Below are 26,782 nucleotides of genomic sequence, written 5' to 3'. Positions count from 1 at the left end.
ATAATCCTAAAATGTTTATGCATCTATAGCAGAGCTTTAAAATATGAAGGAAAAACTGCTATCATAGACAAATTCACAACTGATTTCCATCCCCTCTCTCAATAACTGATAGAAGCAGCAGACAGGAAATCAGCAAGGATACAGACAAACTGAACAACACCAACAGACATTCCAAAACTCTCCAGTCAACAACAGCAGACTACACATTCTTTTCATGTATATAACATTTACCATAATAAATAATATTATGGTCCATAAAATAAATTACTAATAAATTTATAATGATTCAAAGCATACAGAGTACATTGTTGGCCACAATGGAATTAAATTAAAAATCAATGGCAGAAAGATAGCTGGAAAATTCCCTGACTATATGGAACAACTGACACACTTCCAAATAACCTATGGGTCAAAGAAATGAAAAAGGAAATTAGAAAGCATTTTAAATGGATGAAAATTTGTGGGATGAGACTAAAACAGTTCCCAGAGACAAATGGACTGCATTAAACTCCTGTATCAGAAAAGGTCTTGAATCAGTAATCTCAGCTTCCTCTTTAAGAAATTAAAAAAGCAAAGCAAATGAAACCCAAAGCAGATGGCAGAGAAGAAAAAATGAAGATCGGAGTGGAAATACACAAAACAGAATGTTAGAGAAAATAATGAAAACAAAAGGTGTTTTTCTAGAAGATTAGTAACATTAATAAACCTCTAGACAGACTAGTCAGGAAAAAATTAAGAACACAAAATACTACTGTCAGAAGAGAGGTGTTACCACTAGGATTTCAGATATTAAAAAGGATAAAAAAGGATGGGAGAATAATAAGGTAATAGTATGAACAACTTTGTATCAGTAAGATAAATTCCTTGAAAGGCATGAACTACCGGCGCTCACTCAAAGAGGCAGCCCAGACACCTGAGTAACTATAGTTACTTCAGAAACTGAATTTTTAGTTTAAACATAAGAAAACTCCAGACCCAGATGGCTTCACTGGCAAATTCTACCACATATTTATGGAAGAAATAGGACCAATCTTTTCTTTCTTAAGATTTATTTATTTGAGAGAGAGAGAGAGAACAGGGGAAGGAACAGAGGGGGAGAATCCCAAGAAGAACCCACGAGCTGAGTGTGGAGTCCATCACCACGAGCTGAGTGTGGAGTCCATCACGCGGCTCAATTACATGACCCTAAGACCACTACCGGAGCTGAAACCAAGAGTCAGACACACAACCGACTGTGCAACCCAGGTGCCCCAAAATAAGATCAATTCTATACAAACTGCTCCAGAAATTAAGATATTTAAAATTACCTCAACAGCATCAAAAAAAGGTAAATGCTTAGGGATAAATCTAATGACAGATGTACAAGTCCTATTGTACATATTATTAGTACAAGTCCTAAAGTCCTATTAGTCCTATTAGTACAAGTCCTAAAATTACAGAATATAGCTAAGAGAAATTTCTTAAAGATCTAAACCTATGGGGTTATATGAAGTGTACCTGGATCAACAGATCCAACATCATTAAGATACCAATTCAAGGGGCACCAGGGTGGCTAGGTTGGTTGAGTGACTCTGGGCTTTAGCTCAGGTCATGCTCTCAGGGTCCTGGAATCGACTGTCCCCATTAGGCTCCCCACTCAGTGGAGAATCTGCTTAAGGAATCTCTCTCTCCCTCTCCCCTTCCCCCTGCTCATGCTCTCTTGCTCTAAAGTAAATAAATCTTAAAAAAAAAAAGATACCAATTCTACCCACATCCATCTACAGATTCAATTCAATCCCCATCAATATTCCAGCAGGACTTGTACAAATTGACAAACTGACTCTAAAATTCAAATGAAAATCCAAAGGACTTAAAATACTCAAAAAAACTTTGGAAAGGAAGAACAAAGTTGGAGGATGTACACTATTTGACTTCAAGAATTATTGTAAAGGTACAGTAATCAAGATAGTGTGCCACTGGGGTGCCTGGGTGGCTCAGTCATTAAGTATCAGCCTTCGGCTCAAGTCATGATCCCAGGGTCCTGGAATCAAGCCCCGTATTGGGCTCCCTGTTCAGCGGGAAGCCTGCTTCTCCCTCTCCCACTCCACCTGCTTGTATTCCCTCTCTCACTGTCTCTCAAATAAATTAAACAAATAAATAAAATCTTAAAAGGGGGGAAAAAAAAGGGAGTATGCCATAAGCATCAAAGACAGACATCAAGATCAATGGAACCAGAGCAGAGTCTAAAAAGAAGACCATATATGTGATGGTGATTTACAATCAAGATACAAAGGCAATTCCATGAAGAAAGAACAGTCCTTTCAACAAATGGTCCTGGGACAACTGTGGATATCCATCAAAAAATAAAGAAGAAAGAACAAATTTTGATCCATTCCTTATACCAAAAAATTAACTTAAAACAGATCACAGACCTATAACACTTATAAGAAAACACAGGAGAAAATCTTGTGATGTCGGGCTAGATTTCTTAGATATGTATAGCCAAAGTACTATACGTAGAGCCAAAGTATGATCCATAAAAGAAAAAGTTGATAAACTGGACTTCATCAAAATTGAGAATTTTTCTTCTTCAAAGACACTGTAAAGAAAATGAAAAGACAAGTCACATATTACGAGAAAACATTTGTAAATCAAGTATCTGATAAAGGGCTTGTACCCAAAATATATAAAGAACCCTCAAATTTCAATAATAATAAAACAACCCACATGACTTTAAAGTGGCAAAATATTTTAAAGGACATTTAACCAAAGAAGAAACACAGATGGCACATAAGCACATAAAAGATACTCAACATTAGTCATTAAGGAAATGCAAATTAAAATCATAATGAGATGCTATCACATACTTGTTAGAATGGCTAAAATTAAAAAGAATGATGATACCAAGTATTGACATGTATGCAAAGTAATTGGAAACTTGCTATATTGCTAGTGCAAAGGTAAAATTGTAAAATTACTTTGAAAAACAATTTGACAGTTTGTAGAAAGCTGAATATACACCCATTATATGACCCAGTCATTCCACTCCCAGGCATTTACCCAAGAGAAATGAAAGTTACATGTCCATACAAAGAGTAATTTTAGATTTTGTAAGAGCCAAAAGCTAGAAACTCAAATGTCCAAAAAAGTGAATGGATAAACAAATCGCAGTACAGTGGACTGTTTACTCAGCAATAAAAAGGAACAAGCCGAGCACCTGGGTGGCTCAGTCCGTTAAGTGTCTGCCTTCAGCTCAGGTAGTGATCTCAGGTCCTGGGATCCAGGCCCACGTCAGGCTCCCTACGCAGGGAGTCTGCTTCTCCCCCTCCCCCCTCCCCACTCGTGTTTTCTCTCTCTCTCACTCACTCACATACATACAAGGAATGAACTGTTGATACATGCAGAAACATGTTTTTTAACAAAGAAGCCAGCTACTGAGTTTTTGCCAAACCCTGTCCCAGAGTGTAAGCGTAGGGATAAATCTTTATCCTCCACCCGATACCCAACACCCAGCACAGTGGGGCACTTACTAAATGTTAGATGAACCAAACTGCTCAAAGATCTCCCTCTCTTTAAGTCTGTAACAAAGTGTCAACAGTTCTCTGATCTCCGCAGGGAAGGTTCTCTCACTTCCTGGCTCGCCTGTAGGCCTGTAGTGCCGGGGCTCTTCTGACAGCAATCCAACATGTGAGTCACTGGTTAATACATGTGAATCACTCATTCGAAGACTATTTACAAAGCGCCACTTCGTGCCAGGCAACTCTCCTGGGCCAGAGTGGTAAACAAAGCAGGCAGACCTAGGATATGACAGAGCTTGCCTCGTGTGGCAGGGAACTGACACACAGTCAGTCGCTTGCAGGTCACCCAGCAATTCTGATGGGTCTCACTACAGTAACTCAAGCTGCAAATCAACATTCCTTTTCCTTTTCTTCCTCACTATCCTCCCAAGTCCCTTTGTAAAGCGTCCAGCACAATTTCTGTCTCATCTAAAACTGTTCAAAAACAGTCACCCCCTCTGCCCACTACTGGGTTTGCCAAGGGTCTGCCCCAAACCTTCCCTTGTGATGCCTATCCCCTGGCTAACAAATGGGAGACACAGGCAGGCCCTTCCTAGCCAAGGGACTGTTGACATTTTTCAAAATAATCTATGCCCTAACTACAGAAGTGCAAGGCCACAGAACCAAAATGAGAACTTCTGACTAATAGGTTCTCAAATGTTTTCATTCCCAAACCCTTTATGCACTTGAAATTTCTAAGGAACCCAAAGATCTTCAGTTTATGTGGGTTATATCTACCAATATGTACTGTATTAGAAATTAAAATCAAGAAATTTTGTGAACACTAGGTTCTCAAACATAGACTCAAAGGGTTAAAACATATGACCCAGCAATTCCACTCCTAGCTATCTGTCCAAAAGGGGTGAAGGCAGGGACTCAGATGCCTGTACACTGATGCTCACGGCAGCATTACTCTCAACAGCCAAGAGGTGGTAACAACCCAAGCATTCACCAAGAGATGAATGAACAAATATGTGATGCATCTCTTCGATGGAATATTAGGTCATAAAAAGGAAGGAAATTCTGACACTTGCTACAAGGATGGACCTTGAGGACATTATGCTCAGTGAAACAAGCCAGACACAAAAGGACAAATGCTGTACGATTCCACTTATATGAGGTGCCCTAGAGGAGTCAAATTCAGACAAAGAAAGGAGCGCAGAGATTACCAGGGGCTGGGGGGAGGGAGAATGGAGAGTTGTCTAATGAGGATAGAGTTTCAGTTTGAGAAAAAGAAAAGAATTCTGGAGAGGGATGGTGACAGTGGCACAGCAGTGTCTATGTACTTAATGGCATTGAAATGTACACTTAAAAAGGCTAAAATGGTAAATCTTATGTGGATTTTACCATGGCTTTTAAAAAAATCCTTTAAAAGAGGCAGAGGGAGAGAGGATCCTAGGCACGAAACCCATTAGCCATCAATCACATGTCAAGTGGCCTCCAGTAATGCCACTGTGCACTGGTGAGAGAATGAGAGAATGCAGCTAATGACCTCTTGCTACTATTATGAATATGGTTTTGACCTCACAGAGCTGCCAGAGACATGCAACGTTTGGGAATTTGAGGATTCAGGCCCTGTAGAAACTTAGAAGCCTCTCCAATACAGATTCTTTCCCTGGATTCAATTTCTTCTTTGTCAGCAAGCCTTGGCCTCATTTTAAATTACGTAAGCTGAGCTGTCCCAAATTACTGTGTGAAATTTAGTATGAAGCCTTAATTGTTTGGAATTGATTTCTCCTAACATCTGCCCACAGAGAAATGGAAGACAAGGAACACCAGAAGCACACAAGTCCACAGCCACTAAGCTCGGAAATCAAAAACTTCCAGCCAGGAAATGCAAGACAGAACTACATCCCATCCCCTCTCACGGCCCCCAGCCGGCTCCGATGGTCTGCACAGAGCAGATGTACATCGTTGGACGCAGCCCTCCATGCCTTGCTGGAGTGCCCACCCAGGGGACCAAGAGGCCCCAGTCTCCCAGCAGACCCGCTCCCAGGTGGGCAGTGCAGCCTCCGACAGACTGCTCTGACATTCCCCCTTAGAAAGAGCAAGAGCTGCTTCCCAGAGGGGCTGTTCCCTGGGTCTCGTCCCCACCTCCACCCCCACCCAAGGAAGGACTACGAAAGGCATATTTATCTGGCCCCACACTACACACCAGCGCAGAGGGGAGAGATCTGAAAATAAGGCTCTGCTGTGTAAGTGACAGGAAAGGTCCAGGAGAATGGTTCCTGTGGGGTGCTGGGCCCTGTCCAGCACCATGTCAGGAACTCGGTGCTCCCTGGCTAGAACTTGGGCCAGGCCCGCTGACCCTGACAGCATTAGGAGGGGACAGAGATCACTTCTGATAACACAGGTCATGAAAATACAAAACACAGGGCATACGTGCTAAGAGGGCCTTCTGAAATAGAGTTAGCTGTGTCCTCAGGTAAGAGGAGAAGAATAAGGGGCTTGAATGAGACCTCAGGATGGGCAGCACATGCACCACCAGAGACCACAGCAAAGGTCTAAAGGTCAACGGTGCAGCCTCGACAAGGGCCACTAAAGCTGGAAAGGAGCTCTCTGCTTGGCTAGGGCTCAGCAGAAGATAAGACCAAAGGCACTGGGGGATGTGCTATGGCTCCAGGACTGGATGCTGCAGGCAGTGGAAACCTTCAGCAGCAGGACAGGGAGGGAATGGTTCCGGAAGGGCAGAACAAGAAGATGAAGACAGCATTACCAGGCATTCAGGACAGTTCCCAGGAGTCATTCTAGAATAAACCGTGATTAAATTATAAACTCATTGCCTTCTCTACAGTATTCTAAATGACATTTTTCTTTTCATGAGGCAAAGGGCCACCTCTATCCAGCCTTCCCCCCGTGACCCCTCCATTCAGGTTCTTGAGACCCTTGGCTCAGCAGTCCCTATGGTGACTTCTTGCAGTCCCATCAGTCCTCTCCCAGGGGCTGTCACTTCATGGCACCAAAGAGATTGCCTCTAACCTCCCTGCTTCCTGGCACAATGTAGCGGGGCTCTTGGTTGCTGAACAGTTTCACGTATTCTGCCCTTTGGAATAATTCTGTGAGGCGCTCTGAAGAGGCAAATCCTCTCCAAGGAACACACCTAGAGAAAAGGAAGATGTGAGCAGAGAGCTGGGTCCAAGGGCTTTTTCTGCACAGCACACCCTGCCACGTGACTCAGCAGCGAAGCCCAGTTAAGGCTGCTGTTAATGGGAGGCCCAGACACTCATGGGCTCTGGGAGGCATCAGAGTTACAACAGAAGGACAGAGTATCTGAATGTCACACTACAAGGAGCTCAGAGATCAGCTAGCCCCGTGATATTCACACACAAGGGCCTAGCATCCAAGGGGGAGTGGGATGTGTGTGGCTCATAAAGACTACTATATGGAAGTTCTACTAGTAAAATTTAAATTAGGAAAGCCAGAGACTGCTATATTTATCAGAAAACCCATCTAGTCCAATCAGCTCATTTCACGAAAGGGCTGACCTGCCTGCTCCATTCCTATGGCAAGTGGACAGCAGCAGCACAGGAACCAGAAGGCAGGCCCTATCTGACTCTTTTGTCCAGATCTCTATCCCAAAACCAGCTTGGCTAAGTGGGAAACAGGACTCAAGTCGGGAATCACAGCCACCCCCAACAGAATGCCCTGCATTCTGATTTTGGGCGTGGCTAACTCATCCTTCCTTAGAGGGCTAGATCCAAACTTTCCAATTCTGACCCATTTTTTCTTTGTTAAGACAAAAAACACAGGACTTATGACATGCAGTACCTCCATGGAGGTCAGCAATACAAATCCCCAGAGATGAGGAGTGTCTGACTGTTGGACAGGACCTGCAGGGCCAGGCATGTACCAAAATGCTGCGGTTTTGAAATACAGCCAAAATTCTTTGCTATGCCTTCTCAAATGTCAGTTGTTCCTCAGTCACTGTGACCACCAAACCCCTTTCCAAATAGCCTTGGGGCAGGAGAAGAATCACTGAGAATCACCCTCAGTCAGCTCTCCACATGGAAAGGGGGGGGCTCCTCTGACTCCTGAGTCTGGGCAAGGACATCCCCTGCTCCCGTCACCCACCTGCCTGGCAGGGACAGGCAGGTGACCCCGCGCTGCTGTGACAGCTGATAGAGTAGCGTGGGGCTGCTATGCTCAGGGAAGCCACTTTCTCCTATCAGCCAAGGAATCACAAGGTTGAGGCTAGAAACCACCACACGAGAACAAAGTGACATGGCAAAACTGACAAACTTCAGTATTTATTTTTTATAAGTCACAAGCATTTTCCACACCAGAAGATGAAGTGACCATCACTTACTTTATCTTCTATCCTCAGACACTGCCCAACTGGGAAACTGGCTCATGTGCCTTGCCTTGTCCTCCAGCTTCTCCTTAAGTAGATGTCTGGAGAGGAAGGCCCTGCTTCAAGTAAGTTATCTTAGAAGAGGAGGGGAAGGCTCAAAGGAAAAGGATGTAACTGGACAAGATGAAAGAGGAAACAGTGGCAGATTTGCCAAGCATCAATAAACGAATGACATTTTAAAGATTGATTAGTCTATATTTTATGGAGAGTGGGGTGGGGGAGGGTTCAAATGTGGGAGTAAGACCAGGGCAAGAGGGTGGGGTAGAGCTGGAATAATATCATCTCACAACTCAAGAAACATCCAATGGCTGTTTCATCCACCACACACACCACATTTTTGATGAAGGCCATCACACAGTGTAACCAGTTCATTCCAAGAGAAACACCTGAAGCAAGATCAGATTCTTGTATGTTCATTTTGCATGTGCCAGGCAGTGTATCAAAAGCCTCGAATACATTATTACATTTAAATCCTTAAGAGAACCCTTTAGCACAGCCTTGTACCTCCTGCAGGCCTGGCACTGTGCTAAATAAAAGCAAGAAGAGCAGAATGATAAATACAGTCTTTGCCTTCACAAAGCTCAAAGTCTAGTAAGGAAGCAGAAGATCTTCACTACCCTGGGGAAGCAGAGAGTTCTTAGAGAAACATAGAAATTGGGCGCCGGGGTGGCTCAGTCAGTTGAGTCTCTGGCTCTTGATTTCAGCTCAGGTCGTGATCTCAGGGTTGTAAGATCGAGCTCCATGTCGGACTCCATGCTCAGCATGGAATCTGCTTGACATTCTCTTCCTCTCCCTTTGCTCCTTCCCCAGCTTGTATGCTCTCTCTCTCTCTCAAAATAAATAAAATCTTTTTAAAAAAAAACACAGAAAGTGTAAATGTAAAAGAAAAAACAGATAAACTTTAAAATTTAAAACTTTTTTGATCAAAAATGTGATAAAGATACATAGATCAATGGATTAGAATACAAAGCCCAGAAATAGACCCACACAAATGTGGCTGATTTTTTATAAAGGTGCAAAAACAATTCAGTGGAAAAAAGCCCTCAGCAAGTGGTGGTGAAACAACTAGACATACACATTATCAAAAACTGAACTTCGACCTTACTGGATACTGGATACCTCGCCTTACTGGATACAGAAATTAACTCAAAACAGACCAAAAACTTACATATAAACTCTAACACTATAAAACTTTTGGCAAGAAAAAAAATAAAATCTTTGTGTGAACCTGGATTAGGCAAAGTGCTTACATACATCTCTCAAAGCATGTTCTATAAAAGAAAACAATGTTATAAGCTGAAATTCATCAAAAGACCAGTGGTTACCAGGTAGAAACCACAAGGTAGGGAGAGGGGCTGACTACAAAGTGGCAGCATGAGGGAATTTTGGCATGATGGAACTGTGCTCTGCATCTTCATTGTGGGACTGGTTACACACTTGTCAAAGCTCAGAGAAGGATACATCATCAAAAAGGAATTTTAGTGTACTAAAATTTTAAAAAAAAAGATACTTTTAAAAGTCCCCTTAAGAAAAAAGTACAGTTAAGCAAATGAAGGGTTAAGTCACTAAGAGAAAACATTTGCGACACATTTGTCTAAAAACTTTTTTATCTGGGGCACCTGGGTGGCTCAATGGGTTAAGCCTCTGCCTTCGGTTGGGGTCATTATCTCTGGGTCCTGGGATCAAGCCCCTCAGCAGAGAGCCTGCTTCTCCCCACCACAACCCATTTCTGCCTGGCTCTCTGTCTACTTATGATCTCTCTGTCAAATAAATAAATAAAAATTTTTTAAAAACTGGAATATACAAAGAACTCCTATAATTCAATAAAAAATATAAATAATAAAAAAGCAAACCTGGGGCGCCTGGGTGGCTCAGTGGGTTAAAGCCTCTGCCTTCAGCTCAGGTCATGATCCTAGGGTCCTGGGATCGAGCCCCGCATCGGGCTGTCTGCTCGACAGGGAGCATGCTTCTTCCTTTCTCTCTACCTGCCTCTCTGCCTACTTGTGATCTCTGTCTGTCAAATAAATAAATAAAATCTTAAAAAAAACCAAGCAAACCAGCTCATAAAAAATGGGCAAAAGATTTGAACAGAGCTCAAAAGAAGATATATGAATGGCTAACAAGGACATGGAAAAGTATTCAACAACATCATTCAAGGAAAAGACAATTAAAACCAAGAGGTACCACTCCACAACAGAAAGGCTATACTTTACAAGTCTGACAACATAAAATGTTGCTGAGATTGTGCAGCAATTGGAACTCTTATGCAATATTGATGGGAATGTAAAATAGCATAACCACTCTGCAAGTAAGCAAGAAAAAGAAACAAAAAAGACATCCAAATTGGAAAGGAAAAAGTAAAATTACATGTTTGCAGAAGACATGGTCATATGTCACATCTACAGATTTCACAGTGTTAGAATAAATTCAACAGTCATAGGACACAAAAATCAACACACAAAAAAATCAGCTGTATTTCTATTCACTGACAATGAACAACTTGAAAAGGAAATTAAGAAAATAATTTTATTTACTAGGGCATCAAAAAGAACAAAATACTTAGGAATAAACTTAACCCAAGGAGATGATACATGAGTATACCAAAAACTACAAAACACTGCTAAAATTAAAAAGGACACAAATAACGGAAAGACATCCCATGTTCATGGAATGGAAGACTTAAGATGTCAATATGAACCAAGCAATCTATAGATTTAAAGCAATCCTTTATCAAAATGCCAATGACTTTTTTTTTTTGCCAAAATAGAAAAATCTATCCTAAGATTAATACAGAATCTCTAATCAACTGGAATAGTTGAGACAATCTTGAGAAAGAAAAACAAAGTTGGAGGCCTCACACTTCCTTATTTTGAAACATATTACAAAACTATAGTAATCAAAATAGCATGCTACTGGCAACAACACAGCTATATAGGCCAATGAAACAGAATAAAGAGCCCTGAAATATACTGTCACGTATATGGTCAAATGATTTTTGACAAGGGTTCTGAGACCATTCAATGAAGACAGGACAATGTTTTCAACAAATAATGCTAGGAAAATAACTGCATACAAAAGAATGAAGTTGGGCTCTTACCCAACACCATACACAAAAATTTAAATCAAAATGGATCAAGGATTTATAAACCTAATATCTAAACCAATAAAACCTTAGAAGAAAATACAAGACAACAGTGGATTTAGAAGTGATTTCTTGGATGGGCGCCTGGGTGGCTCAGTGGGTTAAAGCCTCTGCCTTCGGCTCGGGTTGTGATCCCAGGGTTCTGGGATCAAGCCCCGTATCAGGCTCTCTGCTCGGCAGGGGGCCTGATTCCCTTCCTCTCTCTCTCTCTCTCTCTCTCTCTCTGTGTCAAGTGGATAAATAAAATCTTTAAAAAAAAAAAAAAAAGTGATTTCTTGGATATGATACCAGCACAGGCACAGCAAAAAGAGACAAAAGAACTACATCAAACTTAAAGAAATAACAAAGCAAAAAGGCAATCTACAGAATGAGAAAAAATTTATAAACCATGTATCTGAACAGGGATTAGTATCCAGCATATATAAAGAACTCCTACAATTTAACAACAAAAATATAAATAATCCAATTTAAAAATGGGCAAAGGGGTACACCGAGGTGGTACTGTTGGTTAAGTGTCTGACTCTTGGTTCCCGATTAGCTCATGATCTCATGGTTGTGAGATCAGGTCCAGTGTCAGACTCCATGTTCAGCACAGAGTCTGCTTAAGTTTCTCTCTCCCTCTGACCCTCCCCCACACCATGCATGCACACATGCACACCCTCTTTCTCTCAAATAAATAAAAATTTTAAAAATAAAAAAAATGGGCAAAGGACGTGAGTTAGACATATCTCCAAATATACAAATGGCCAACAAGAATATGACAAGATGTTCAATATCATTAATCATTAGAGGAATGCAAATCAAAACCTTAACAAGGTATTACTATATACCCTTTAGGATGGCCATTATTAAAAAAGAAAAACAAAACAGAAAATAATAAGTAATAAGAATACAGAAAAATTGGAACCCCTGTGCACTACTGGTAGGAATGTAAAATGGTGTAGTCACCTGGAAAACAGTATGGATGTTCCATGATAGATTAAAAATAGAATTACCATATGACCCAGCAATCCCAACTCTGGATATGTATCCAAAAGAAGCAAAAACTGGATCTTAAAGAGATATTTGCATATTCATGTTCACTGCAGCATTATTTTCAATAGTCAAGAGGCAGAGGCAATCTAAATGACTCACAGATGAATGGATAAAGAAAATGTGATATATTCATACACTGAATACCATTCAACCATAAGAAAAGGAGGAAATTCTCTCATGCTACAACATGGATGAGCCTTGAAGACATTTTACTAAGTGAAATAAACCAGTTACAAAAAGACAAATACTACATAATTTCACTTACATGAGATTTCTAAAGTAGTCAAACTCTTAAAAATTGGAATGCCAGGAGCAGGGGGAAAGAGGAAAAGGGAACTTGTTCAGTGGGTTAATGAGTTCCAGTTTTACAAAATGGCTAAGTTCAAGATCTGTTGCCCAACAGGGTGCATTTTGTTAATACTACTGTGCACTTAAAAATGTTTAAGATGGTATATTTTATATTATGTTCTTTACCACAACTTGAAAACAAAAAACAAATAACCTAAACCTTGTTTCCCTAGACCCAGTTAACAACCCTCTGAGATCAGTTTTATTACTACCCCACTTAGAGAAAACAAGATGAGGTCTCTTCATATCCCTCCCAGGGCCAGTTTCTGATACGTAAAATGAAGTGACACAAGCACAGACAAGACACAGAGGGATTTTAAAGCCACGAGGGAAATATTAACACCAAATAAACTGCAAGAAAACAGGCCTATAAGTCTTGAGACACTCTAAAAGGAGACTGACACTAAGGCCCCAGCTCCCCCCTCAGGTTAGCTCAGTGGGGACAAAGTTGACACCTGCATGAAAAGCTCACAAAAGCACACAGCTTTTCACTAGTGGTCCTCTTTAAAGAATACTCAAAGATTACAATGACAGCCTGAAAGTTTCATTTTATACACTTATTTCCGAATCACAACCAAGAGTAGGACTCAACACATCAAAAACTCTATCCAACGGGGCGCCTGGGTGGCTCAGTGGGTTAAGCCGCTGCCTTCGGCTCAGGTCATGATCTCAGGGTCCTGGGATCGAGCCTCGCATCGGACTCTCTGCTTAGCAGGGAGCCTGCTTGTGATCTGTCAAATAAATAAATAAAATCTTAAAAAAAAAAAAAAAAAAAAAAAACCTCTATCCAAGAAGCTGGGTTACCATTCACTAAGCTACTGCACTTCTAGTGCTTAGCATAGCACACGATGCTCAGAAATGGGTGGGAGGGTAGCACAAGGATGGTGGAGATGATAATGACAATAATACTAACAGCAGCCAAGAACTAAGGCCAAAAATACAGGACCAGGCCAACAGGGGATGCTTCTGGCTCCCCGCAAGCCAAGTGTGAGGCTGCCTGAAGGACAACCGTGAAGACACAGCCAGGGACAGCTGAGATGGGGGATGAGCACTGTGACGCCGGTGGCCTAGGCTATGGGAAGACGACAAGAAAAGTGGTGGGCAAGGAAGTCCAAGTTGAAAAGTCAGGAGCAAAGAGATGAGAGGGAGCAGAAGGCAAAGAGCTGAGGGTAACAAAGTGCCTACTGAAGATGCACAACAGTGGAGTGTGAGCTCTAGCTTGCCCAGGTTTTACATACTGGCTCCACCACTTACAAGCTGTGTGGCCCTGAGCAAGTCACTTACACTTCCAAGCTGTTTCTTCATCTGTAAAATAAGGCTGATATGAGTACGTGCTTTCTATAAAAAGAGCACCACACCTCACACTGCAATTATAAAGGAGAAACACACAACAGCAACTACACAGAATTTTATAATATTGTTTTACTGTATGTCCTAATCATTTTTGGCATTACTTTCTGGTTTTTAAAAGAATTACCACTTTTACATTTAGTTATATGAAATCTTTTAAAATACCTTGTTCTGATCATTAACTTCTATTAATGCTTCTTAAGAGATAATAGAGCCTTATGGTTCAAAATCCACAAGGAGGTGACAGGTAAGATTATTAACAAAACTTCCGAGCTTCTTAAAATGTCAGTGTTTTCTTGGTTGCAATCAGAGGGTGCTGAAATCAGCAGGGGAGGCTGCTAAAACACTAACTCCTGGAACTGGTCAGCTAGGTCCAAAGAGCTGTGACACAGCATCAGTGTCCACACAAAATGCTGGTGGAGCCGGAAGCCACGAGCACTAAGAGGGGGCCTCTTTCTTCGCAGGTGGGCACCAGATGGCGGTGCATCTGTCTCCACTCAGTCCCCCACAGCTGTGGAGCTCTTTCATCTTATTGTGAAAGCATAGTGCAAGAGGTAGAGCACCTGGCTCAAGACAGCAATCTTCAATTTCCGGTTTCCTCTGCTTCTACTTAAAAGCCGAGTGACTGGCCACCAGGCAATGTTAATTATCCTCTCTGAGCCTCAGCATCCCAATCTCTAAAATGGACCTACCACCTGCCTCACTGTCTCCCTCCCAAACAGGACTGTCAGATAAAGCATGTGCACAACTATGCCCAAACTCCTGGGCAAGCTCAACCCTATCTTCAGACAGCTTGCCCACATCACACACAATGGGGAGGACGATGGGACTGGGAGTTTTTTTTTTTTTTTAAAGGTTTTATTTATTTGAGAGAGACAATCAGTGAATAGGCATGAGCAGGGAGAGAGGCAGAGGGAGAAGCAGACTCCCCAGTGAGCAGGGAGCCTGACATGAGGCTCGATTCCAGGATCCTGAGATCATGACGGGCCAAAGGCAGATGCTTAACAGACTGAGTCAACCAGGTGCCCCGGAACTGGGAGCTTTTCAAACAAACTTGGGCTCAAATGATCCCAGACATCTAAACCCTCCACTTATTTTCCCAAAGCAGCAGCTGAAATTAGAAAGTGAACTGCCAAAATTACACTGACAAAACTAGGATGACAAGGTCTTGGGACTCTTAGAAATGAAAAATAACTCATTTTTAAATACTCACTTATTACAAAGTAACTTTTCAAATGAACTTTCCACTATATTATAATTTAAGGTTTACAGAAAGTTCCCATACACCCTCATCCAGTTTCCCTGGTTGTTAATTCTCTTACACTACACACTACCATTTGGCATAATTTGGAAACCAACATTGGTACCTTTCTATGAACTGAATTCCAGACTATTGGAATTCCACTGGTTGTCCCACTTATGTCCTTTTCCTGTTCCAGGATCCAATCCTGGACACCGCACTGTAGTTAGTACTATAAAGTAATTTCTAATACACTCCATCAGATTTAAGATTAACCAATTTAAAGAACTAATTAATAGCACTTATTAATATTAAAATCTAAGGAATATAATTTTTGTTATGTTTTACTTGGCCTTTCTCTTTACTGATGCTGAGTGGTAATTTATTCAACATACATAACTCTCTTCAAACCAGAGAAACAAAATTGGAAAAAATATCTTAAGCAAACAGCAATTTACACTAATGAGCTGACTTGTTAAAAGTGTAAAATCTAGGGGTGCCTGGGTGGCTCAGGGGGTTAAAGCCTCTGCCTTCGGCTTGGGTCATGATCTCGGGGTCCTGGGATCAAGTCCCGCATCGGGCTCTCTGCTCAGTGGGGAGCCTGCTTCCATCTCTCTGCCTGCCTCTCTGCCTACTTGTGATCTCTGTCTGTCAAGTAAATAAATAAAATCTTTAAAAAAGGGCGCCTGGGTGGCTCAGTGGGTTAGGCCGCTGCCTTCGGCTCAGGTCATGATCTCAGGATCCTGGGATCGAGTCCCACATCGGGCTCTCTGCTCTGCGGGGACCCTGCTTCCTCCTCTCTCTCTCTCTACCTGCCTGTCTGCCTACTTGTGATCTCTGTCTGTCAAATAAATAAAATCTTTAAAAAAAAAAAAAATCTTTAAAAAAAAAAAAAAAAAAAAGGAAATGTTTCCTTACCAATTAGTGTGATGAAGTAGAAGCTTATTATAATGACATTCTAATAATTACTTCTCTCAATAGTCTTTATTTAGTAAAGGTGGTTTCAAATCAACAGTTGGGTTTCTTTGTTTTGTTTTGTTTTTTAATTTCAAGTAGGTTCCATGCCCAGCACGGGGCTTGAACTCAAGACCCTGAGATCAAGAGTCTCACACTCTGCTAACTGAGCCTGCCAGGTGCCCCCAAATCAACAAGGTTCTGAACTTAAGTGTATAACAAACGCAAGGAAGAAAGAGAGAAAAAATTAATCCAAGTAGCTTTTGGACTCAGTACACTGTACATATACTATCAGTTTAAAGACAAAAAGAGCTACAAAAAGGAAAAAAAAATCCAAAATTGTACTGAGTTGGTTTGCAATTGTAGTGGTAATGGGTGTAGCACTTCTCAAACTATTCTATGCACAGGGCAGGACTAAGCAAACAAGTAAATCTACTGATGTTGGAAGCCAGAGTTCTCACTACAGAAAAGGAGAGATACAAATATGAAACAGGAAAAGGAAGCAAGATCCCATAATGTTGGGTTGGAACAAAAACAAACAGTACGAACTCACATAAAAAGAGACACACACAGACACATCCATACACACAAATGCACAGAGACAGACGAACATACACGCACGCACCCCCCAGCTGGACTGAAAGGTCTGGCAGCAGCAATATCCCAGTAGCAATGAACACACCCAGCACCAAGATCTTGGCTTCTAAATACCACCTTCCATTAAAAGGAACCAGAGTTCCATGGAAAAATGCCTGCAGCAGGAAAGACACAAGATGAGCCTGGTAATAAGGGATGTTCAAAATAAATGAAGACATGTCAGAAGGATGCAGAAATCAGCCTGAAGGGGTTTCCCTTTTAATATATCAATTACAATATAAGTATCAAAATGAACCATGACAATAACAGACTGTAACAATTGAATAGAAAGAATCCATGAATCCATACTGACAGTAAAAAATGAAAAACAGAAGCCCTCTTTTATAGTAGACTACTAAAAGAAAAAGAGAAAATCATCACTATTTAGCAATTATCACAGTGGTTAACTGATTCAGGCAAGAATCATTAACAGATGTGAAAAACAATGGGTAAGCCTATCTCCGTACAAATTACCGGCCAATCACAAAGGTGGAAAGGCACTTTTTCCCAAAGAAATGTAGCCAATGCCACCCTACCACATGATGAATGTTAGTATCGCCATTCCTGCGACAAACTGATGGGCTGTGCTGCTTCCAGACGCATGCACCGAGGAGGACTCAATGATCTGGGGGACTGTATCTGCCAAAAATGCATCAGCTAAATCTGATCATAACAATCTGATAAACCCAAAATGAGGAACAGTCCATAAAATGACTGACTATACTTTTTCATAAGTTGGTAACATGAAAGAAGACAGGAAGATGTTCCAGATTTTAAAATATGAAACAGACATCAAGATTAAATGCAATACATGACCCCCCTGGTTGGATCCTGGCTTGGGAAAATATGCCGTAATGGGACAACTGGCAAAATGGGAACATGGCTAACAGTACTACATCAACGTTAAACTACCTAAATTTGACAACTACACTGTGCTGATAAAAGAATGGCCTTCTTCTTAGGAAATACACATTGAGGGACTTAGAAATGATGGGTCATGATGCCTACAACTTAGTTTCAAGTAGTTTCCCCCGTAAGTACAAAATACATCTGTATACACATGCCCGTGCACACAAATGCGTGATGAGTCGAATGTTAATTGGTGAATCTAGGTGAACTTTACAACTTTTCTGTATGTATGCATGTTCCCAAAGTAGAAAGTTTTGTTTTCGTTTTTGTTTTTTTAAAGAATGAAGTATCCCTCTGCCTCCCTTTGAAGGAAGATATTCTGACATCTTAATTCTTTTTGGAATTAAGCTGCCTTATACCAATAAAAAAATGCTGACCATTGGGTTTTTGGGATTTAGTTTCATTTTTGCTCTTAAGGGACCTCTCAATTGAATGATTTTGCTCATGTCAGTGATCCTCTAAAAGGTCACTCTAATTCTAAATTATCTGTGGTGAAAGCATGCCATTTAGATAAATTTGAGTTATAGTATAAATACATGTGAAAACCGGAAGCCCAACCTGGAGTTGTTGCAGATCTAGGTTTAGACTGAGACAAAGACATGAGGGTCGGGGAACAGCCTTGAAAGTACTACCTATGTATTTTAGGAGATAGGAACCCCAACCTATAAGCCATGCCACCTCTAATTGTAAATCTCACTAAACTAAAGCTTCTGGTTGATGAAAAGTTTAGGTTAAGAGGCCTCTCTGAGAACCAGACCCTACAGACAAAACAAAGTAGAACCAAAGAAAATTCTCACAAAACCTTGTTTAAAAAAAAAAAAAGAAGAAGAAGAAGTAGTACAGCTATGTGTGCTAGCCTACAAAGATCTCCAGAACACTGTCCACTGAAAAACTCAAGAAATTATCTAATTCCATTTGTATAAAAGAGTCCATGTATGAAATTTCTGTAAACATTAAAAAGAAAATCAACATCATTTTTCACTGTGGCTCATTCTGTATGTGCATCCCACCCGCACTAATAGGGTGGAGGGAGCATCTGAAGGACTGGCTCACAAACCACTGAGTGTTGCCGCACAAGCCTGCCTTGGCCCTAAATGAACCTCATCCCTTTCAGGTAATTCCAGGCCTCTCACTCTGCCCTGTAAGACCACAAAGCCAGGGATAAATTAACAGACCCAGAGACCCTAGGAAGCAGCCAGTAGCACTCAAAAGGCCTCTGCATGGGGCGCCTGGGTGGCTTAGGTCATGGTCTCCAGGTCCTGGGAATCTCTGCTCAGCAGGGAGCCTGCTTCCCACCATCTCTCTCTGCCTGCCTCTGCCTACTTGTGATCTCTGTCATATGAATAAATAAAATCTTAAAAAAAAAAAAAAAAAAAGCCTCTGCATCAGAGGACCTGATGTCAGTCTAAGCAATGAAGGTCCTGGAACCTCCCATCTCCCAGCTGATCCTCTTGGGATGCCCTCTGCAGTGGCTCTTGCCCCTTATCCAGCGCCCCAGGGAACCCCAAGCAATCCTCTCCATAGCCATAAACTCCTATGGAAGGTCTTATGGAAACAAAGCTTACAAGACAGGGAAGAATAGGGACACCTGAAGGCTCTGTTAGTCCGGGGCTCTGCTCTCAGCCCTGTCCTGTCCAACACAGAGTAGTCATCAGCTGAGGGCAGGCAGACAGACAACCAGGTGATCAAACTGATGACTGGCTTCAAGGGATCTAGAAGACAGCCTACAGAGACTGGAAGGGATCAGGGGCACAGACTAGGGACAACGACCAGGCCAAGCTGGCTGAAACAAAGGCCACACCAAACAGAGAAGGCCAAGAAAGCCAAAGGGCAAGTATGGCAGTTCTTGCACCCACCAGCTCTCAAAAAAGACTTGTGCTGTGCAATGGCCCAGGGAAGGGCAAGCCATGTCCTCCTGCAGGGGGAAGTTGGTTCCCAAGCCTCTGTGCCCAGCAAATCCATTAGAGAGGAGGCCCCACCCACCCACCCCAAAGCCTTCCTGCCCAACCCCCACCCCCACCCCAGGCTGGGTGGCTGCTGAACTTCAACAAGGATCCGTGAGGAAGTCTTCACCCACTCTCACCTCGCCGCCCAGCTCACCCCCACAGAAGCAAGCTCCCCCCAGCGTGAGGCCCAGGCCAGCTGGCTCTGCAGCACTCCCCCCCAACACATGGGTCCAACCAAAGGCGTTCTTGCAGGCAGCCACAAGGCCCTCATCCTCACCACCCCCCAGGGGCAGCTGCGAGGCCCGCTGGCTAAGGGAGCTGCTGCTCTTTATGTCAAAATATAAATAGCCATTTGTGCATTTGTTCAATAACTGATTTCTGAGTGCCCACTCTGTGCCAAACTAGGCCCAGGGGACACAACATGAACGTGACAAAGAGTAAAACGTGTCAGTATGAACAAGCCTAGCCCTGTCCAAAGCACTGCGGCTGTTTTGGGGGCTCTAGGAAGCCACATACACCCCCTCTCGGACCATGGGAATGGCTAGACTCATTTAGCACTCACTGTGTGTCAGACAGTGCTCAAAGCCACTTTGCTCTGCTGCCTCCCAGGTGGGGGCTCTCTCCCAAGAAACATGCCCTTATGCCCATACACCCATGCACCCAGACTTTTGGCAGGGGGGGGTAGGGAGTCCCTACACTCTCTAAAGTCCATTCGGAGTTAACATGAATGGCCTTTTTGTCAGATGTGTTAAGAGCTCTATACACATTGATTTTAATTCTCACAGCATCTCTCTCCAGTATGTTCTATTATGTCTGTGTTACAGATGAAGAAATTGAGGCTCAGCACAGTCAGAGTGGGCAGCACACTGCGCCCTGACGCCCAGCCATGTAGCTCTAGGGTCTATGCTCTTAACCCACCACACCGGACTCACTGTGTTCTAAACCACAGTCATTCCTTTTCCAAACAGCTTGTGTGAAGCAATATCAGACCTGGGCTTTCCTCCCTCCCAGGTTGACGCCCAGAAGCCCCAGGACACTCTGGGTCTGCGGCTCAAACGCTCCAACATGCCCCACAGGCCATTCACCCTCCCCTGGACTTGCCCAGTCAAGGCAACCATGTCCACGCGGATGCAACACATAGCCCAGCTTGCAGCAGCAGGACAAGATGTGACTGACTTTCACTAAACACCCCGTCAACTGGTAAATCACACCAGAAACAAAAATACAACTAGCATGGAATAACCATACTGGGGCCCACCCACCATTCTGGCAAAGTGTTGGCCCAAAATTGGGTTCTCGGGATGACTGACCCACTCACTCTGTAGACTGGAGGAGGAAGGGACAATTCACCAACTCCTCAGCACCCCAAATACAAAAGCACATGGGATGAAGGGAACAATCTGGAAGTGGACAAAAGACATTACACCAGTCCCTTGCTATCTACTAGTCCTACATGCCGTCACTGATATATTCCACTCAGAGTCAAGAGACTACCAAAGTTTCCCTACGCCAAGCACCAAGGCAGGCAGAGGAACAGAGGTTAAGAGATCATCCAGCAGGGAGGACCGAGAACTAGATCACCTGCCATGATGGCTAAGAGGAGGACAAGCCTCAGCGCTGCCAAACTGCCCAGGGGAGGGAAGCGGTGAGGTAAGTGCTGGTGAGCTGGCCTAAGAAACAGGACCAAGGAAGGTTGCAGGCAAGCCATCTGGGCCAGAGGAACAGCGGCAAGAAGGTGAGGACCTGTCTGGCGAAGCGTGTGACAGCAGCACATTTTCTGTTCCAAAGACCGGAACGGCCAACTGAAACAATGACCTGACTCCCTGCCACCTGGGCCAACCGGAGCTTTAACCACAGCGCTTCCTGTGCCCTCAATACTTTCCCATGGTGACGGTGCCCGGCACACGGCAGGTGGGAGCTGGCGACAGTGCCCAGTACACAGCAGGTTGTGGTGAGGGCTGGTTACAGGGCTGTGGGGAGGCATCACCATTCATCTCCCGGGGCTGCCAAGTGCCAGGAGCTTCTTCCTGCCCTCTCTGCAGTAGCCAAAGTGTGCAAGGGGAAAGGCCCATTTACTCTCAAACTGTTCGGAAGATAAATTATGTGCAAACGTGCACACGAGGGATAAGGCAGAGGAGCTACAATGCTAACAACAAGTAAGTCTGAGGATATGCAGGTGTTCTTTGCATTGAGTTTTATTCCTGCAACTTTTCTGTAATTTTGAAATTATTTCCGAGTTTTCTTTATATATTTAAAAAAAAAAAAAAGACAATTCATTAGCTAGCTAGTGAGGTTGGAAAGTGTGTTAACCCTACATTCCAACTAAAAAGAATGAAATCATTAAGCTAAAAGCACAATCAGCCAGCAGAGCGAGTTCTACAGTGTTACAGGAAGGCGGGCTCTGAAGGAAAGAGCTCAGAACTGGGAAGGCGCCTGGCAAGCCCAGGTGCAGGTTCAACTTCCCAGCTACTCCTATGAGTTTCAGCCACATGTGCTTGGAAAACGGCCACACTCTCCTATCAAGTGCTGCTCCAGAAGCAAGGTGCTACAGCCACAAGTCAGTTCACTGACAATTTCCTAGTTCAGCACAGAGAAAAGGCCCCTCTGGGTCCCTAATGACAAAGGGTTAAGAACCCTTAATTCGGAACCAACTCACCTGGTTTTGAATCCCAGCTGTGCTGCTCACCAGCTGTGCGTCCTTAGGCAAGTTATTTGCCTCTCCCAGCCAGCTCTCCCAACAGCAAAAAGAAGACAGCTTCCAGTCCCACCATCTCATCAGGCAGCCTCACTGAACACAAGCCTTTTTAGAGGGCTGGGGCAGAGCTCTCTTGGAGGAGACAAATGTTTTCTCAGCTATGTATGGTGGGGTCACCCTAGACTGAGCTGTGGCTAACACCATGGCATGATTTTCCATCATAAATGAAGCTAGAAAAACACTTTCTGAATCAGCAATTCCTGCTGCATTACCTGCACACAGAGAGACAACGAGAAGATACCACGGCCACTGGCTCCCCAGAAGCCCCGCCATGCTTGTTGCCCCTCAGCAGAGGTCTCACCACAGCCCAAGGAGGGAGATACACACACACCACCACTGGTCGTTAACAGCTAACCATGAAAGGGATTTGATGGGATGGCTAGTTCTATCCCTTAGATCAGAGTATTTATTTATTTATTTATTTATTTTTAATTTTTTTTTTTTTAAAGATTTTTATTTATTTGTTAGAGAGAGAGAGAGAGAGATACAGAGCGCAAGCACAGGCAGACAGAGTGGCAGGCTGGAGGCAGAGGGAGAAGCAGGCTCCCTGCTGAGCAAGGAGCCCGATGTGGGACTCGATCCCAGGACGCTGGGATCATGACCTGAGCCGAAGGCAGCTGCTTAACCAACTGAGCCACCCAGGCGTCCCTAGATCAGAGTATTTAGATAAAAAAGGGTCTGTGCCCTCACCTGGAGAACCACTGGGTCTGTCATGGGAAAAGATGTGGCCCAGAGTTCCACAGCTGGGGTTAAGGATGGCCAGCGCAGGACACACACAGCTGGAATAAACAGAGCCCTAACCAAAGGCACGTGATGGGAACACAGGCCAGACATCTGGGCTGAAATCTCATCTCAGCCACTTAGTTCCGTGAACTCTCTGTGATTGTGTTCCCGTCTGTAAAATGGGGCTAATAGCAGTCATCTTACCTCACAGGGACCACCAGAGAGGTAAGCAATGCACATGTCCGTACACATCAGAACAGCACATGGCATGTAACACATCCTTAATGTATCTAGATCAAACACGCATTAAGAAACTTTGCCAAAAGCTCTGTTGCCCCCACTCTGTGAAAGGCCTCACACCCCAGCCTACACCAGGGAAGAGCCAAAGCTGGCTTGGCCCTGGTCCTCAAGGACTCCTTCCCTCCCGGGAAGCAGGTTCTGCCTGATGCCCTCCTCACACCCAAGTACAGGTCAAAGCTGGGACTCCCACAGAAAGAATGCACATTAAGACAGGGAAGGTCTCCTTCTCAAGAACCAGCCAGCAGACCTCTACCTGGAAGGACACAGAGCACATACAAGCACCCATGGAGAACATCTGACCCCAAGTGAGACCTACCCTTGCTGCTCAGCCAAAATCAGGGAACCAGCTGGTGTCCCCCAGGATTTCAAAGAGCAGCTCAAGATACCACCAGAAGCCACTGCAAAGCTCTGATCTGAAAAGTCATGGAATGCTAAGGATAACTTTGCTTCCTCCCTGCCCCAACTCACACCTCAATATGAGGTTTCCTAGGAAGCCCTCCCCTGCTACAAATGACTGGTCCACTACCTCTGCTGCCTGCCTCTAAGCCCCCATACCCAAAGATCTGATTTACATCTAGTTTCTGATTCCATACCTCAAGGGAACTCCTAGAGAAAGTGGTTTATTCAATTCATTTGAGCATCCCTAGCGGCAAGCAGACAGTGAGCATCTGAAAACTTTTTGAACTGTTGCTGGCCAGCTGGCAGGGTACATGGACAGCAAAGGAAAGGGAGCTGGGGACATCAGTCACCTTCATCATCCAAGCAGGAGATGCTGGACCTGTAACCAGAGGCACCCCAAGGAACACAAGCATGATGTGTGGCTTGGTCCCACAGAGTCCACCTGAGGGACTGAGAGGCAAAACTGGGACTCAAGAGCCAGAACAGAAAAATGTCCCTCCCACCACTCTACAGATGCAGACATGTTTTCTAAAGATTTTAATCACAACAAGACATAAATCCATCGGCTCTGGTCCTCAAGAGCCCATTCAATACTCCAATACTCCAAACGTAGGCCTTTTTTGGCTTCCATTCCCACTAAGGCTACCCCACAACCAGTCACCCTGCTGCACAGAGAACCATCAGAAGCAACGAGCAACCAGTTCTACAGGGAGTCCAGAGGAGCATCACTGGAGTGACTCCAGGTTGAGTACGGGCCCAGGGCCTTGGCCACCAAGTAAATACTGGGGAGAAGACAGCAATCCGTAAGGATGACAAAGGCAGAGAGGTGTGTCATATCTGCGGTAAGAGCCCTCGCTGAGGCATTATGGAGAGTGGCACACCACTGTGTCCCCCAGCCGGCCTTTAACAGAGACCTGACAGAGCTCACAGACAATGGCCCTGGACAATTCTGCTTTTCATGGGCCCCTTCCTCCATAAAAGATAATATTAAAAATCATACTTTCAAATGCATCGATATAAAGACAATAAATCTGTATGTGTATACTATAACATTTTCTTTGACCTAAAAGGTCAGGGATTTTTCCTCACTGACTTTAAAAAGGAGACCACTAAAAGCATTCACTATGGGTCCCCAGCACCAGGCCTCCTGTGCCTGATGGATAAACCCGCCCTGCACAAGGGGATTTGTTTTTTGGTTGTGCAATGGAGGAGGGGGTACACAAGAACAGGTAGAAATAAAAATTATCCCGGACTTTCCAGTGGCCACGCTGCTGATACCCCATCACAAGCTTACTTATGAAAACACAAGCTCCGTCCGAGGGGAGTTCCAGAAGCATTTAATTATCACATTGAAGGAACACTCCTAAGTGCCTGGCAATGTCCAAGCTCCGACGGCGGAAACCCGGCCGCAGCACCAGTCTCTGCCCCAGGAAGCTTGCTTCCTGCGTGCGATGCTTGGCGGACTCCTAGTACCACGGTGGGCCAGTCTCTGAGCTGAGCAGTTATGAATTGCAACACCTCCCTGAGTAACAATAAGCAACGCGGCTACCGCTTTCCAGCCGAGGAGCTTCCAGGGCTGAGACGCGGGGACCAAACCACTGCTGAGGGTAAACGTGGGAAACCAGGTGCTTCCACGAGCTGCTCTCTCGACCCCAGAACTCCAGCCTGACCCCAGCCGCTGGGCAAGGTGGGAGCGCCCCAGGGGCGCAGCTCCTTGGCCACAGAACTCCCAGGCCCCAGAAGTTAGGTCGGGCCACGGACATCACTCTCGCTTCCGTCATTCTCGAAGCACGCAGCGCTCCACGGAACACGGATCCAAAGGTAACATCCCTCGAGAACAAAGTTCCAATGACGTACGAGGCGCCCTGAGCCCAGGTAAACTCTCGGCACAGTCCCGGGCGAGGGGCACGGTCCCGGGCAGGGGGCACGGCGGCTCGCGGCAGGCCTCGCCGGCGCCCTCCTGGGGCTCGGCCCCGCGGGGTGGAGGGACTTCCCGGGCGACCCCGGCCCCGAACATTGCCCGCCCGGCCCCGCCCCGCCCCCACAAACCGCCCCCACCGCGCCGCGCCCACCGCACCGCGCACCTGGCCGCAGCGGCTCGGTGACGGTGAGCACGAGCAGGAAGAGCAGCAAGAAGGCACCGCTGTCTGCCTTGGGCACCATTTATCCTCCGTTCATCGTCCCCGGGGCGGCCGCGTGACCCCGCGGGGAGGCCGGACCGGGCCGGACTGAGGGTCAGGGCACCGTGCCGGGATGAGGGTCAGGGGACCGGGCCGGGCTGAGGGTTAGGGGCCGGGCGAGGAAGGGCGGCGGGAAAAGTCTCCGACTAAGCCGCGGCTAAAATGGACCACGGACTCCCGCGCACTCTCTGCCTCAGTCTCGGGTTCCGACTCCGGCTCCGCGCAAGATGGCGGCCGTCCTGCTCAGCTCCGCGCCGCCCCCCGCCCGCGCCGCCGGCGCCGGCCAATGAGTGCCGAGGCGGGGGGCGGGGCCTGCACGCTCCCAAAGCGTACCGACTCTTGGCCGGGCGCAGGGCGGAGCCTGGGAGGTTGAACCCGAAAGGGGCGAGGCCCGGCTGGGACGGTGGGGGGCGGGGACAGAGAGGCGGGCCCAACGGGTGGGCGGGACTATAAAGAGTTAAGTGTGCCATTGGTTAAGCGGAGAGGTGGGACTCGGGGGTGGAGCCTGGGCGGTAGGGCCTACTGAGGGCCGGGATCCCAGGGCACAAGGCGCAGGGCAGGGGTGGTGGAGGAGGGGTAACCAGGCCAAGCAGACGGATACAGAAAGGGGCGGGGCGCGGAGAGGCGGGGGCGGAGCGTGAAGGAAAAGGAGAAGGACCGGGACCCGAGGTGGACAGGGTGAAGCAGGACCCTGGGGCGCGAGAGATCGTCACAACTTGCATACCTGCAGACCCACGTCCGGTCAGCGGTCCAAGAGTGCTCCCTAAAGTGGTCCTCTAAAGGCAGAACCGCTGCGGGAAAGGGACGAGGAAAACGGGAAAAACCCAGACAAGCTTTGAGGAAGTGGGAAGATGGGGGAATGGAAGATCCACCCTGCAAGGAACAGGCAGGTGTGGCTTCACTAGCACACGCTACTGAAAAGGAAATACCTTAAAAGAGTTTCGTACAAGAGGAGCTGACAGGGAAACCCAGACCTTA

The 26,782-nt window shown here is 45.2% G+C and overlaps 1 protein-coding gene across 5 annotated transcripts in view; it reads right to left on the bottom strand.

Moving 5' to 3' along the window:
• DGCR2 (DiGeorge syndrome critical region gene 2) overlaps positions 1–26,083 on the bottom strand; it is a 92,487-nt gene extending 66,404 nt beyond the window's left edge. For 3 of the 5 annotated variants that reach the window (XM_032311437.1, XM_032311439.1, XM_032311442.1), the window contains exon 1: positions 25,709–26,082. In XM_032311437.1, the coding sequence (XP_032167328.1) occupies positions 25,709–25,787 (79 nt within the window). In that variant the 5' untranslated portion in view covers positions 25,788–26,082. Of the gene's footprint in view, positions 1–25,708 lie in introns of all 5 variants that reach the window. The other 2 variants (XM_032311440.1, XM_032311441.1) reach the window with 1 other exon arrangement.
• Positions 26,084–26,782: the final 699 nt, after the last annotated feature.

Source organism: Mustela erminea, chromosome 13, assembly GCF_009829155.1.
Source record: "Mustela erminea isolate mMusErm1 chromosome 13, mMusErm1.Pri, whole genome shotgun sequence".
Classification (NCBI taxonomy): Eukaryota; Metazoa; Chordata; class Mammalia; order Carnivora; family Mustelidae; genus Mustela; species Mustela erminea.
The sequence above is the reverse complement of the archived record's forward strand: the minus strand, read 5'-3'. Positions and strand labels throughout refer to the sequence as shown.